The sequence below is a fragment of the Capra hircus genome, chromosome 23, assembly GCF_001704415.2.
Source record: "Capra hircus breed San Clemente chromosome 23, ASM170441v1, whole genome shotgun sequence".
In the NCBI taxonomy this organism is placed as follows: Eukaryota; Metazoa; Chordata; class Mammalia; order Artiodactyla; family Bovidae; genus Capra; species Capra hircus.
Window position 1 is genome coordinate 8,832,185 of NC_030830.1, and position 15,542 is coordinate 8,847,726.

The 15,542-nt window shown below is 50.0% G+C and overlaps 1 protein-coding gene across 4 annotated transcripts in view; it reads left to right on the forward strand.

The window, feature by feature from the left end:
• Positions 1-15,542, forward strand: part of JARID2 (jumonji and AT-rich interaction domain containing 2) — a 230,157-nt gene that overhangs the window by 192,301 nt on the left and 22,314 nt on the right. For all 4 annotated transcript variants that reach the window (XM_018038767.1, XM_018038765.1, XM_018038769.1 and 1 more), the window contains one exon: positions 12,032-12,267. In XM_018038767.1, coding sequence (XP_017894256.1) covers positions 12,032-12,267 — 236 coding nt within the window. The remainder of the gene's footprint in view (positions 1-12,031; positions 12,268-15,542) is intronic.

The window sequence follows — 15,542 nt, forward strand, 5'->3', positions numbered from 1 at the left end:
CTCGGGATTGTGGACCTCTTCGCACAAGAGAGTAGGCTGCTGTTTCGTTCTCCATGACACCGGGTTTCTCTCGTCTGGTGGTGCTTCCCGCTGCTTTGTGAGCTGGAGATGTGAGGTGTGTTGGGAGATCCGGCAGCTGTATTCTCCTCCCAGGAGTGAAAGTAAATGCACAGAAGACGTGGGGAACACTTTATCATGGGGGTAGGTTTGGCCCCAAAACCTGATCTGCCTGCAGATCCAGAAAAACGGTTTTATTTAGGCTGTGCTGGTTTGAAGGGAGTAGAACCTAACCAAGCTGCTGGCGGCGTTCTGCTTGGTCTCGTTTCTCCCCTGAACTTGAACCTGTGTGGGCAGGAGCAGGGCCCCTGGAAGCCGATACAGGAGAGCCCTCTCTCCACCTCCCTTCCCCCTCCGTGTCTAACTGGCCGGGCTGGGGCACACCCACATCCCTGGGGGTCTGACCCCTGACCACAGCAGTCCCCTGCAAGAGCCTGGTGTCCTCAGCACGTGTTTAGTTTTGCAGACATTCCAGAGGACCCTGATGTTCTCATTTAATCCACTGGGCATCCTACTGGAAACAGATGTGGTTTATTAAAATACGTGATCTGAAGTGACACGGACGGCATCACGTGTGCTCGTAGCCTCAGCTCCACGAACTCGAAGGTCACAATAGCAACTTCTATTTTGAGGACTCTTCTTCAGTTTCCAAAATACCCCTCCATCTGCAGAGCCTCAGATGATATCCTCACAGGAAAGCACGTAGGCAATCTCTGTATTTGGCCACCAAACACACAATCAAAACTTGCCTCTGAGTATTTGTGTTGCAAGTTGATATTTGAAGTGACTCAGTGTTTGAGAAGTTCTTGTCATTGGTAATTGTTCTTCATCAGGATAAGTGAGGTAGGGTAGAGGAATTAACAACGTTTGTCTAGAAAGAGTCTGGCTTTGGTTTTTCTTATCCTTTCACAGGAGAACTCAGCGAGAGTGGGTTGCTCAGATCAGCCCTATATTGTGTATTCTTCTCATGCTTTTCTTTTTTTTTGCACTTAATGGAAAATGGAAGGAATAGCAGAGACCTCTCTCTTGGTGCGCCTCTGTTTCTGAAGAGGGACATTTCTCACAAGCCTTTGTAAACAGTATGTCATTAGATTCCTAGCTGGAATGATTTCATTGCTTTTGAATTGACACTGGGTGGGTTTCGGGGGGCAGGGTAGGGTGCGGTGCGTTATGTAAGGGCCAAAAATTGGTCATTTGGCCGACTTCACTCGTGTCTGCCCTGGGATCATCTTCGAGGTGCATTCGGCCCCCTGTCTGGGTGGTGGAGGGGTGGGTTGTGTGCGCAGGACCAGGGTTCCTCTGTGTGCCACGAGGAGATGCTGTCCAGCTGTGAAGAGCTTTTTTTCTTTAACTCATGCTTTTGTGGAATATCCTCTTCACCTTTTTTTTAAACCTCCTGCAGCTTGATTATTTTTTTTCCTCCCAGTTGGGGCAGCTGAATCTCCTGAGTTGGAGTATGGGTTCTCCAACAGGTTCTCTTAAAGCCTGTTCTCTTTAAGAGCAGGAGAATATGCAGAGCGGTAAGTGTGTTGCTAGCCCTCCGCTGCCCCCTCATTTGGGGCCACTTGGCCTAGTGGCTGAGAGCAGGATGCCGATGCTTGTTTGCCCAGATGGAGTCACTACTTGAGGCCATTCTACTTTTCTTATCTTTAAAGAGGTAGTAGGCATGCTTTTTCATAGGTTTTTGTGAAGGGTAAATGAGTCGGTGTAGGTTGTGTTTCTCTCTGGTAGAGGGCACCATATTGGCTGTTAATGCTTCATGAGACTGTAAGATCTGGAAGTCTAGAAATAGCCTTGTAGTTGATAAGAGAATCTCAGGAAGCTAGTATGTTTCAGATACCTGGCACACGGTGAGGGCTGCCCCAGAGGGACTGTGAGCACTGAACGTGACTCATGCCCACCCTCAGCACCAGGAGCTGCTCCATGTGTGATGGACAGACCCCACTGAACCGTCCGCCAGGGTGATCAGCTCTCCCTCGTTTCTTGTTTTCCTTCAGCGTTTGCTCTGAGGGTCCACGCAGGCCCTTGGGGGCATGCCTACACCAAGGGCTGCTCTGGCACCTATTTATTTAGCATGCAGATGTCTCTTCCTGGGAATGGCAGGGCCCCTGCTCTGTGGTGAGAGGCTCAGGCAGATTTCAGAGACGGGTGACAGGGGAGATGGGTCTGGTGGTGGAAGAGAAGCTTCTGGCTCGAGTCCACCTTCCTGACCAGGTGTCATTATCCAGTGGTTTAATCTCTTTAGGCCCCAGGTTCCCCATTTGTAAAATGCAGAGAGCACCTGACTCCATTTGGGTTCAGGACAGGCAGGGATGGAATTTCATTTTGGGTTGATGGGGACTTTAAACTTAGCCGTGATGACGGTTGCACAAGTGTGAACATGCCGGAACCCACAGGATGGTGCGCTTTGAATGGACCACATGCTAAATGAATAGCGGCTTACTAAAGAGGAGCAAGTGTCTGTTGTTACTCAGTGAATGACGGATGCGTTCCGCATGGCACCTTGCACTTGGTAGGTTTTCAGAAACAGAGTCTGGATACCATTGTGTTGCTGGCCTCAGGTCTGATGACTCTTCTAAAGAACTGTAATACTCTGCAGTGCTGAAGAAATTAAGACAACGTATTAGATTTTCAGACTCTTTAATCAGTTTTGTAGTTCATGCTCGGCTGGGGTGTGTTTGTATCACATACGTTGTTAATTAAATTGCTGAGCTGTTCACCCAACTGGTCAGTGTTCAGTGTTTCCAGCTACACTCATCCAGCCTGTCTTGAGGGCACGCTTCAGTCACGGGGGAAGTTGTGCTGCTCCCAGAGATTTTAACGTGTGCAGGTAGGATGCCCTTTCCTTTCCTGCCATTCCTTTCCTGGCTGGGGGGCGAGTGGAAGTGTGTGTGGACAATGGCAGACCCACAGACTTTATTTGGAGAACCTTGAAAACAGTCCTTACTACGATACCGATACTGCTGTATTTGGTTTTCTGTACTAATATTTTTATTCTGCATTTTTATCCATTCTCTTATAACTTGTAGAGTTGATCATGTGTATGGAATGCTTTCCAGTTTGACTTCTGTGCACACTTACTTTCCATTCACAGCAGAACCTTAAGATTCCTTGTTCAGGTCCAGAGGTGGGCCAGAGGTCTTGCCACTTCAAAAGTGGTTGACCTTTCAGAATTCATCTCCTTGAATGTAGGGCTTTAGGAAACACCAAGCTGCAAAAAGCACTTTTTTCATTTGCTCTTCAGAGTTATTGCTTATCCCCTGCTGGAGTGTATCTCGTGGCTCTGTGCTGTGTCTCGGTTCTTGAGGGTGACAAAGCATGAGGTTCCTCTCGGCCCACTGCCCCCACTCCTGACGGGTCCTCCTGGGTGTCCTCTGGTCCCCCTGTGGCATGTTGGAGAACACAGGTGCCTTGAGCCAGCTGGTGCGGGGACAGGCGGGGGTCAGTCACCATCCGGCCATTCGTCTTGTCCTTTGCTCTGCTCCTATGGGGGCCAGGTGGGCCAGTAAACCCATTTTTCAATGACAGAAGCCGTTCATCCTGATTGATGGTCTTTCTGATGCCCTGACCTTTATATTATCATAAAGGTCATCTGCTCTTTTCAGACTGCGGTATCTGCAGTTATTAGGATCCTGTGTAAGGAACATGTTTAATTGGCAAATCTGTCCAACTCTGTTGGGTATATTACATTATTGCCCACAGTGTATTCACATTTCTAGATCTTGGTACCCTGGTAGCCAAGTTTTGATTGGAAAAACATTCCGTGACTTACAGATTCAAGTGCTTATAGAGAGAAGAAAATCAGGTTGGCTTTAAAGATTCTTTCAGCAGGTTTGTTTTTCCTGTTATACAATGTAGCCAAAGTGGTAGAATTTGACTGGGTGGAAATTCCAGAGGGCTTTCAGAACATCAAGATAAACCAGGAGAGCTTGCCCGTGACACCAGATCGGGGTGCATGTGGGCTGCCGTAGGTTCCAGCTGTTGCTGGAGCCTCCCAGCCCGAGCAAGACCCTGATGGAGCCGGAGCCGACCTACACATTCTCGCTCTCCAGCTTGACACGTGACTGCTCCAGCCAAGTCAGTGGAGCTGTTTTGGCCCAGGCCAAACCGGGTTGCAGCACTCACACAGCCAGCATTAAAATCCTTTTGAACTGTTGGCACAGGTTGGCGGACACATTCCATTGTTTTCAGACAATAGTGACTCAAAGTTGAACTGGCTCCAGGGAGCAAGTGCGGCTTTTGTACAGTAACAAGGATCTGATGCCAGCCGATTGGTGGGGCCTGCCTTCCCCGAGTCCGGACGCCTTGTAATGACATGAAGCTTACATTTAAATATCTGGCTCCCGATCAGGAACTTGGTGTGTTCCTCTTTTCCTTTCCATAGCACAGTCTTCTCTATTTATAACGATTCTTTTTTCTTTCTTAATTCTTTTGTCCCTTCCTGTTTTGGGGCTGACACAGGGAGCAAGCCTGACTTTATGTAATTTGGGGGTTAGTCCCATCTTCGACCTCCTGTTTCTTTCCTCGTGTGTGTCATGTGGCTGCTGGCAGACCTTCCCGCCCAGCTTTCCATAATGGCTTTTGTCTGTGTTTCTTTTTCAGGGTGAAGGTTAGACACTGGGTCATCACAGGGAGTCATAGAACTTTGGCCAGATGCCATTCACAGGGTCTTTTTTTCTGTTCACCTGATAGAAAAAACTTCCTGGTTTTCAGATGAAGTGCCTTCCTGGTGCTAATAGGATGATTGGGGCTGTACTCTGCTTACGAGGAAGGACTCTTTTCAAGTCTTGTCTTTGCTCTTAGAGCAGGAGCTTTTAAAAAGATTGTGGACTGTAGCCTACCAGGTTCCTCCATCCATGAGATTTTCAAGGCAAGAGTACTGGAGTGTGTTGCTATTTCCTTCTCCAGGGGATCTTCCCAACCCAGGGATCAAACCTGGGTCTCCTGCATTGTAGGCAGATGCTTTACTGTCTGAGCCACCAGGGAAGTCACTAAAAAGATCAACTTTCTTCTGTTTGTCCAGCTTTTTTCTCTGAAGAATGGATAGTGTTTCATGGACTTTTAAGTACTTTAGTGATTCCTGGAGGGCAGATAAGCAGAGGCACCGGTTTGTTCTTCTGAGAATGGAGGCACAGATGGGTTGCAGATCTGGCAGCTAGGAGTCACAACCAGCTGGTCTGGTCCAGCTTGTGTATGGAGTGAGGGTTTTAAAGGCCTGGAGGATCCCCTGGGAATTTTGTCAGGATCTGACTATGTGCACAGAGTCAGATGGGGGACGTGGTTTAGTACAAACCCTCTGGAGGTGTGAGGTCCTCCTTGGAAAGTATGGCTTTCCGCCTTTCACGCAATCAAAGTTTGCTAGTGAAGCTGTTTCTATAGTGACTTCTCTTGCACATTTCTTTTTCATCCCCCATTGGGAGCAAATTTTACCTTCTCGGGCCTGAAGTGACCCTCAGTCAGAATACCCGCCTTTGGATTTAAAGGTTTTGCTTGCCGTGGTATGGAAACCCTTGCTACAGGCCATTTAACTTTCAGAGTGTGTATACAAATCAATATATTTGTTCATTAATGCAGAGCTGTTTGTATCTGAGTATACAGTATAATTTCCTAATACTGTTCCTGGTGATAAACACTTTTTTTCTCTCCTTAAAGTAATGAGTCCAATTATTCCTTTTAATTGGAGGCAGCATGTGTGTGGGTCCTCTGTACATTGAACTTTCTGTCTCATCTTCACAGGGTTTAGGCTTTTCCTGTGAGAGTGGATATTTTTTCCTTTCCTCTTCTGGAGAATCTTACAAGTTAAGACAAAAGATAATTACTTGGAGGAGTAAAACTGCAGGTTCCCACGACACTTAAAATTAATGAGCTGCTGATAACAAAATGCATCTCATCTGAAGCGCCATCATCTCCCCCCCCCCCACCCCCTCACCCCCCCTCACCCCCCAGTTACACTCGAGTTGGCTTTCTGGCTGTGTCTGCCATTTGGGTGGACAGCTGCTCTGAAATAGCGCAGTGGTTACAGGAGTGGATCCTTCAAGAACTCTACCTTTGTTGCAGATCAAAGTCAATGTTGCTCAGTTGTTTCTTTTCAAAATTTTGAAAACCTTCCCCTTTCCCAATTATCTGGTCGAAATGGTCTTTAGCAGAAGCCTGTCCTGTGGTGGGCACTGCTGCCGGTTCAGTTACTATATTCAAGGCACGTGCCTCCCTCCCTTCTGCTGTGATCAGAGGCCACCTCCCCACTCCTGGGGAGGCAGCTTTGGTGCTGGTGGTGTCGGAGCTCCCTGGGGCATTAGAACAGAAGCAGAGCTGTGCTTTCTGTTTCAGAGACATATAAGGCCAGTGAGCAATCCATGCCCCTCACCCCTGGATTTCAGAAAGATGGTGCTGGCTAACCAGTGCCACTCTGAGTTCTTGAAGTCTCCGTCTGGTAACTGACCTCGCCCCATGGTTCACTTGGAGTGGAGCCATCAGCTGTGCGTGTGCAGTGGGCCTCCGCTGCCCCCTGGCCATTGACTCCATCATGGTGTGGTCCATCCCTGCAAACTAACGCCTGCCCAGTGCTCCCTCTGAGGTCCTCTCTAGATTAGTGTTTTGTCACTGAATCCTCCAAGCAACCCTATGAGATAAATAGTAGATTGGAAAACTGAGGCTAAGACAGGAAACCAGTCCAAGGTCAGATGGATGATTTCTCTGGATTTAAATTTAGGTGGCATCATTTTGGAGCCTGGGGGCTTCTCTGGGCGTTCAGACAGTAAAGAATCTGCCTGCAGTGGTTGAGACCTAGATTCCATCCCCGGGTTGGGAAAATCCTCCAGAGAAGGGAATGGCTACCCATTCCAGTTTTTTTTTTGCCCGGGGAATTCCATGGACAGAGGAGCCTGGTGGACTTCAGTCCATGGGGTCACAAAGAGTCAAACACGACTGTGTGACTAACACTAACAAAATTTTGGAACCTGAGCTTTTTGCGGGGTGCGTGGCTATAGAGGTAAGTTCAGGGGCCATCAGAGCTTCGGGAAACCACAAAGTGGTTTAGCTAATAACCAGGGGAAAGACGATCCAGTCTTACTGGTTTCAGGCATCTTGGTCTCGATCTGTTTCTACTCTTAACAACCATTGTGTGGCCTGCAGAAGGCTTTTATGTTGTGGATTTTATTTATTTATATTTACCATATTAAAAGTGCTTCCCTGGTGGCTCAGACGGTAAAGCGTCTGCCTGCAGTGCCGGAGACCTGGGTTCGATCCCTGGGTCAGGAAGATCCCCTGGAGAAGGAAATGGAAACCCATTCCAGTACTTTTGCCTGGGAAATTCCGTGGACAGAGGAGCCTGGTAGGCTACCGTCCACGGGGTCGCAAAGAGTCGGACACGACTGAGCGACTTTACTTACTTACCATGTTAAAATTAAAACTGAGGTGATTTAGAAATATTTACCTATTTAAAAATAACACACATGCGTTCCATGTTGATACAAATAACATTTTCATGTAAAGAAAGGGACTATATTTCCACACCCGAAAAGTTGTAGGCGAGGGAAGTTGCATTGTTTGACTTTTTTGCAAATCTGTTTAATGTCTGACTTAAGAATGTACCTGTCATCTCCTAAGTCCGCTTCTGCGTTCAGTCATATACAAGAAAATCTGTTTCAGACGAAGAGGTGGTTGGAAGAGGGAGGTGCCTTTGTGACAGTTGCATCCTCTGATTTCACACCCAGACCCAACCAGTGGTAGTCTCTTCAAGGTCAGTTGTACTCTGAACCCCGGTTGGTGCCCTGTTAGGTTAGCGTCCGTTGGCTTGCCTTCCGCCGTGAATGGCTGTCTTAGTCACACACAGTTTTATAATGTCTTCGAGCGATCGTTTGGGAATGCCGGTTCACTGGGTTAGCCACCCCCCCTTCCAGTCGTGGGCACCTTCTGGTACGCTGTATCAAGAGTCTCCTCTGTACTAAACTCATTGGGAAAGTCTTTAAGTTTTGAGAGGCTTTTAGACTCATGGTGGCAGATACAGGTTTTCCAAAATTGTCATTTTTGCCTGAAGTCATGAATTCTGTCATTTGACAGCAAAAACTGTTAGTTACTTTATCCTTGACAGGCTCACTTTATTTGTTTTTGAGAAAATAGCTGACAAATAACTATATCGGTTGTCCTTTCAAATAAAAATAGCATTCCATGAAAAAACACAGCTAGCTTGCAGCTTAATCTCAGAAGTCCTTTTCCCTAGAAATAGTCGTCACTCTGATGTTAAGGAGAAGTGCCTCTGTGCGCGCTTCCATTGTATCTCACAGAGTGTGTGTATACTCAAGAGCTGAGATTTAATGCTGTGAACAATTTCTATGATCACTTTCTGAAGTGAACTGACTTTTTCTTTTAAACTGCTGGTAACTGTAATGAGGAATACAGTATTTATTCATATACTTTGGTGCTGCTGCATTGATTTGTGTTAAATGTTGCCACTTGGTGCTGCTGTTTATATTTTTTAAAGTTTTATAGAGATGTAATTTACGTGTCATAAAATTGAATCACAGTGAACAATTTAGTAGTTTTTAGCATATTCACAGAGTTGTGTGGCCATCACCATAGTCAGCTCGAGAACATTTTCATCGCTTTCACCCTGAGAAATCTGTACCCGTTAGGAGCCGCCCCCAGCGCCCGGCAGCTGCTGGCGCTCGCTGCCTCTCTCGCTCACTTACTTGGCTGTGCTGGGTCTTCGTGGCTGTGCAGGCTTTCCTCCTGCACTCAGGGCAGGTGCTCTTTTGTAGGGTGTGGACTTCTCATCTCAGGGGCTTCTCGTGGTGGAGCCCAGGCATTCCTAGGCACGTGGGATTGTCCTGAGCAGGGATCCAGCCCGTGTCTGCTGTCGGCTGATTCTTTACACTGGACCATGAGGGAAGCCCCTCCTTTCTGCCTCTTATGTGTTGGTCTGGTCATCTCATATGAATGGAATCCTGCAGCAGGTGGCCTTTCTTTCTCTTCCCGTGATGTCTCCAAGACCCGCCCGTGCTGGAGCATGCGTCAGTACCCAGCTCCTTTTTACAGATGGGTAGCACCTTGTTTCGTTTAGCTAAATACCAGTTGATGAACCTTCAGATTTCTTCTCCAGTGTTTATTTTTCATATTTGTGCTCTGACCATTTGTATGCACGTTTGTATGTGGACATACTTTTCATTCCTCTTACGTTCATATCTGGGAGTGGAGTTGCTGGGTCATATGGTAACTCTGTTTTGAGGAACTTCCAGACCATTTTCCAGAGTGGCTGCAGCAGTTTGCATCCCTCCCTGCAGGGAATGAGGGCTCACTCTTAGTCCTCACCGGCTCTGCCTTTACGTATCTTTGTAAGCACGGCCCTCCTAGGGGATGTGAAGTCGTGGTTCGTGGTCATTTTGATTTGCATTTCCCTGATGGCTGATCTGTCATTAACTATCACCATCATTGAATAACCAACACAGTGAAAAAGGGAAATACTTTCAGTATAATTATGAAAACATTTTTGACCTAGGAGATCACATGAAAGGGTCTCTGGGTCCCTCAAGGGTCAAGCCGTACATTAAGCTGGTAGAAAATGCTGTGCTTTCAGCATCCTCTTTCTCCTTGCTTGGACAGGACGTTGGCACCACCTCTGTTTGCCCATGAAATAGATACTGGGAGGCAGCCGGGGTCCAGTTGGAAGTTGTGGGAGGTCTGCTCAGGCTTGCTCTTGGGCTGTGTTGAAGCCCATTCTTCTGCGTTGTCAGGGAAGCAGGAAGAGGTCTTGTCCCAATCTGAGAGTACTAACCCGAGACAGGCGTTTTCCAGAAGCAACAGGTAGGTCTTCCCAGATAGTCTCCATTCAGGAGCATGTGGTCCCCAGCCTCTAAGGAAACCAAGGATCCACAGTTTGCCCACACGGCAGGGCTGGGAATTGAACGGCTCACACAGCCTTGTGAAAAGGAACTAATCCCCAGGATAAATTTTTGTAACCAAAATTTTTATAACTGGAGAAGTCAATTCTAGAACTGGTACTTCTGTAATAGCAGACTGCTCATCTTTGTGGCAATAACAAAGCTCAGGAAATACAAAATATTTAAGATTAAAAAGAAAGATGAAACTTCTGTACTGTTTTTCAATAAAGAACGTGCTCACTGCCTAGAAAATTGGTGAACGGTCAAGAATTGCCTGGATTCATGTTCCTTGGCTTGCTTTTTAATCACGTTGAAGTATGACTTATGGATGTTGCTTCTAATTTGTCTGGAAAGCAAGTGCAGATACTGCCAGCTTGGGTATGAAGGATGGATTCTGACAACGTGTAGTTACTTTCACTTAGAATAAATGCCAGCCATTCAGAGCTCTCCATTTTTCTGAGAGTATTGGACAGAGCCTTACACAGCACGGGTCATATACCGTGGTTCAATGCGTCCCATGGGCTTTACCTCTGGATTGAAAGCCTAGTTAGAGTGTGTGGTCGCTGGAGGGTGGGGGAGATCAGGGTTTACATCCAGTCCAGGTAAGGAAAAGGTGAATCTTTTAATCATGCCATGTACAGTGTAATAAAACATGCACTAAAGAAGCAGATCTAAATCAAATCAGAAAACAATTAGGAAACTTCGAGGATTATCTTAACCATCTGATAATATAGGAAAGACTATCTAAGCAAGGAAAGTTTAACAAATGGGTTAGCCGATTTAACAACGTAACAGATGGAAAAAGCAAATGAGAGGAAACTGTCTGCAGTCTGCGAGGCATGCTGTACAAATGGGGGCGACGAAGAAAGTATTCAGAGCCCTGGGAAGGGCATCTCAGAGAAAGACATCATCGTCTCGTGGCCCTGCAGGTTGAACGTCCATGTCTTTAAGCTTCAGAAGAGTTTCAGCTCGGAGGAGGGGTTTTCTCTTCACAGTTGCCTGGCCCCATAGTGCTTTCTGCTGGGGTGCGGTGAGGCAGCCTGGCACGCAGGTGCTCGACGGGCAGGTGGGCACAGGGACCTTTCCAGGACGCTCTGTCAGGAAGTGCTCCAGGAGCCTTTTTAAGATAACAGCTAGGAGCGCCCACTGGCTTCCCCAGCTGTTCTGCCTGGAGCCCACGGGGCCTGGCAGGCCAAGCACAAGTCTGTCCAGGAGTGGAGTCCCAGCTGTAGGCAGAGGAGAAGACTCAGGGCAGTGTTGCCATAGCATTGCCTGTAAAGACCTGAGCGTGCTCTCCGGGGTCTCAGCTCCCTGGGGATGGTGGTGCAGTGGGCATGTGGGGAGCTGGCTCTGAGCGCCATCTGGCGGTCAGGGAGGTGGGCTTGGGGCACAGCAGGACCTTCCAGTGGTGTCCTCTGAGAAATGGGCTCGAGGGCAGGACTGGTCCCTTTGGGTTCAGAGGCTGAGTGACAGCTTGAGTGCGGTCCCTGGGCTGACAGCAAGCACTTCATACTCGCAGGTATTGTGGCTCCTGGAGTAGAAAGGAGCTTGGCTCAGGGCTCTGGAGCCCTGCTCCCCCTCTTCTGTGGGCACCGAGGGGTCAGGAGAAGCAGCTGCATCCTGACCCATGTCCACCAGCCAGATCGGCAGCCTCCCATGCCTTAGTTTAAACTCTGGATCCCTTGTGTCTTCACGCGTGAGGTGGTCATGCTCTTGGAATGTGACTAGTTGGTTTTTTCATTTTAACTCTTCTCTTTTTGTTTAAGGTGTGACGTTGATACTCTAAGGGCTACTGTATATTTGTGCGTATGCTTACCTTTTTGTAGTGATTTTTAAAAAATGGATTTTCTCATTGTTTCAACCAAAGCTCCTAATTCCTAAGCTGCATTGATAACTTTTCTTTGGGTTTCTCTGTGTTTAGGATTATTCCTCTCCTTTGTGGCCGTTTTGTCTGGAGGCTGGGCCTTGAGAGCCTGTGAGATGGGACGCTTGCCCAGCGTGTCTCCCTTCTCCTCCTCCTCCTGTCTGCGGGGTGCGGGGCGCCCAGCAGCAGGCTGCAGCCCCAGCGACTCTGTTCTTCCTCCCTCCCTCCTTTGCAGTTTTCAATGGTTCCAGCAGGTCTTCCCGGGAGAAGGAACCTGTTCAGAAACACAAAAGCAAAGAGGCCACTCCGGCGAAGGAGAAGCACAGCGATGCACGGGCCGACACCCGGAGGGAGCAGGCGTCCGCAAGCCACCCCCCTGCCGCACCCCCCGCGGGCTCCTCGGCCAAGGGGCTCGCCGCTCACCACCACCACCCCCCTCTGCATCGGTCGGCTCAGGACTTACGGAAACAGGTGAGGACTGGCCCTTGCCGACCAGGGACCAAGGCCTGGCCCAGAGGTGCCAGCCTTCCCGCCCGAGGCCACCTGTCTGCTTCACCAAATTCACTGAAGGGGAATGTGAGGAGTAGCCCGAAGCAGTGCGTGTTTCCAGGGCTCGGAAAGCAGGAAGGGACGATCAGAGGTGAGAGAGCCGTGGCCTGGACAGGGCTGCTGGTGCCCGCGCCTCTCCTCAGGTGAAGACAGAGCAGGGCGCGTGGCTGGAGTTGGTCGCTCCCCGGAGGCTGCTGACAGGTGTCCTGGAAGGGCAGCGAGGGGGCGTCCCCTGCCCCGCACTGCGGAGGCCGGGAGCCACACGTTGCCTTGAAACAGGTCTGCAGCCGGCCTACATGTGAACTGTCCCTGGTGGACACCTTGGCGGCTGTGGCAGGACTTCTGAGTGGCCTGCAGGTGGTGATGAGATGGGGTGTGGCCACAGGGGACATGCTCCCCATCCCTCGCCCCGAGGCCACACACTCTGCCCTCCCTGCCCTCACCCCCACCCCCACCCCCCAGCAGATTTCAAGGTGAGATCCAGACCCTTGATCCAGTGGGGGACCCGGGAGGGAGACAGTAGGGGTGAGAGGGGCCTGGAGGCGCGGCGAGACGGGCGCCTGGACCTGGCGGCATCTCGTTAACCCCTCTGCTGCTGCTGTCACTGCCCCTGGAAGGCGGTGAGCTCGCCTCACCAGGAATCATGTCGCAGACAGTTAAGTTGCCCTTAGTGGTACGGGTGGACCGGAGACTCCCTGGCAGGCAGTGTGCGTAGTGACTAAAAGACACTCCTTGTCATGTGAGGGTTGGAATTTCTCCTTCTGCTGAATTGTTCTTTCCCTGTGGTCTTTCTCATTCTTGACAATGTCAGGAACCGTTGTCTCCAAACATGGGGCTGTTCACATGTGGCACGTACAAAGGACTGTGTGTGTACGCGAGTATTACCAGTCTTAACCGTGCGCTGGCAAGCATCACTCAGTTGTCAGTTGGGTGGATGAGGCGAGCATCCTCGTTTAGTTTCCACGGTCCTGAGATCGCCACCTCACGCTTTGACATGTTACCCTGAGATTAAGCAGGTGGGCTTTGCATACTGCCCGCTGAAGTTCCTGCAATACAAACCTCAGTTTTCCTCATGAGAACACTTGAGCGTGGAATTGGCCTTCCTGAGCTGGGTTCCCAGTTTTCAGGATGTAAAGTGCAAGACACACTGTCCATTTGGAGTCCTCATTCCATTTCCAAAGCCGTTGTCCGGACTGGTCCTTGTGCAGAACTTCCCTCCAGATCATTGCTTATGAAAAAACAATTCTGAAAGGGTCCGGAGTGGACAGGGACCTATCTCTGGAGCAGGAATCTCAGGGTGGAATGAATATCTCTCTCAATATCTCTCTTTCAATTTCAGACTCATGAGGCTATGTTGGGTAACCCCCCATCTCGGTTGGTCCAGACTCATCCTCAGCCCCCAGTGCCTGCCTCTGAGTTCAGGGTTTCCCTTTGTCATTGAACAAGAGGGGGTCATGCGGTTGGAGGTGAGAATTAGGGAGTAGCAGGTTCTCCCTGCCTTGGGGTGGCCCCAGCCCCTGTTCCACAGCAGGCTCTCCACCTGGAAGTAGGTGAGAGACCTAGGCAGGCAGACTCCATCATCTGCGTGACTGCAGGAGCCTGGCTGGTTTGCGGGTTCAGGTCTTGTAAGAGGGGCGTCTCCTGCCCTCCCTCCCCTGTCAAGTTCCCCAAGTGGGATGACCCAGGACTCCCAGTTCTAGCTGGGCTCTGAGCGTGACCTTCACCGAGACTTAGGCTGTGATAGTCAACCTGCCTGGGCCCTATTGTTGATTTCGAGCCAGTGATGCCAGCTCCTCTCCCAGGGATATTGTGGGACATGAAAGGGTAATTTTGATACCATCAAATCCCATTAGTTAAGTACTCTGGGGGGAGGAAAAAAAGGGTCGCTAGAAGCCAATTGTAGATTCCTTTGTAACAGCCTGATGCAAGTGATTAGAACCTGACCTTTCATCTTTTCAACTGCATAAAAGACGGAGGCCCGGAGAATACTCGGATCTGTAATCTCAGATATGGTTAATTTTTTTCTGTCGGCCTGAAAGAAGAGATCAGGGGTTGTATGAAATGCAGGTGATGGGGTGAGGGACCTCTGCGTGGGGGTGCCGCTGCCTGTCGGCCCCGGCGCCCCGAGAGCTCACTCTGCTGTCAAGGACGCCCCCGGGGCGCGTGTGTGCTGGGTGGGTGCCTACCCTCCTGAGAGCCCTGGCCCCCGGGGCTCGGGGCATGAGAACTTGGTGTGCGGGGCCTTGCCAGCCTTCCAGGTCCTATTCTCCCAAAGGTGTCAGGTGACACAGGCGTGTGTAACAGCCCTGAACTGCTCCCGGCTGATGATTTGGACGTATGGTAGGTGTTCAACAAAGCAGCATTTCCTCAGCGTAGTGCTTACGTGGTGTGCAGCAAGATAGTAATGGATTTAGGATGAAGAAACAATGGTTCTTACACCTGGCAAGGGTATGGAAATGGTTTCTAGACGCGGTGAGGAGGGTTTTGCATCCGGAGGGGTGTGGGCCAGAGGCCAGGATGCGGCTGTTGTGCATGGTGAGGCTGTGCCCAGCAGGTTGCCCCTGTTCTCGTCTGGGCGCTGAGACGGGCCGTCATGGGAAGAAGAGAACCTGCTCACAAGGGCAGGGCGGAGGGTCTGCTGAGCTGTGGGGCCTCTAGGAGAGGTGCTCACGATCACACATACGGCGGTCGATGGCGCGAGGAGGTTGAGCTTTTCAGACCAGAGGATGAGGAGTCTTCTTCAATATTCTGGAAAATAAAAAGCATCCCGGGAAAGATGTGAGAGGCTCGCCTTGGCTGGAAAACATTAAGGTCTTCGTCTGGGCTTCGTTAGGTCCCACAGGGAGTCCAGGTTGCTCTTTGACCCTGGGGTGTGACTCAGTTGGGAGCCTCAGGAGGGGGCAGGTGCTGTGGAGACCTTGGGCCCTGACCAGGCCGCGGCAGCCTCACCCCTCTGCTCACTGACTCCCAGGGGCCCGCCGCGCCAGCAGGCCTGCCCTCCCGCCCGTAGCCCTGCTGCCTGCCCAGCGGATTCTGTTCATTTAGGCTCATGTGCTGTTTGAGTTGAATTTTGAAGTCCAGATCCCCCAGCCAGCAGTGTTTCTCTTGGGCTCCTTTGCTGCTCCCAGAGCCTGGGCAGAGCCACTCGACTCAATGGCTCCCTCTCGTGGGAGATGGGAGCATGGCAGTTGAGTTCT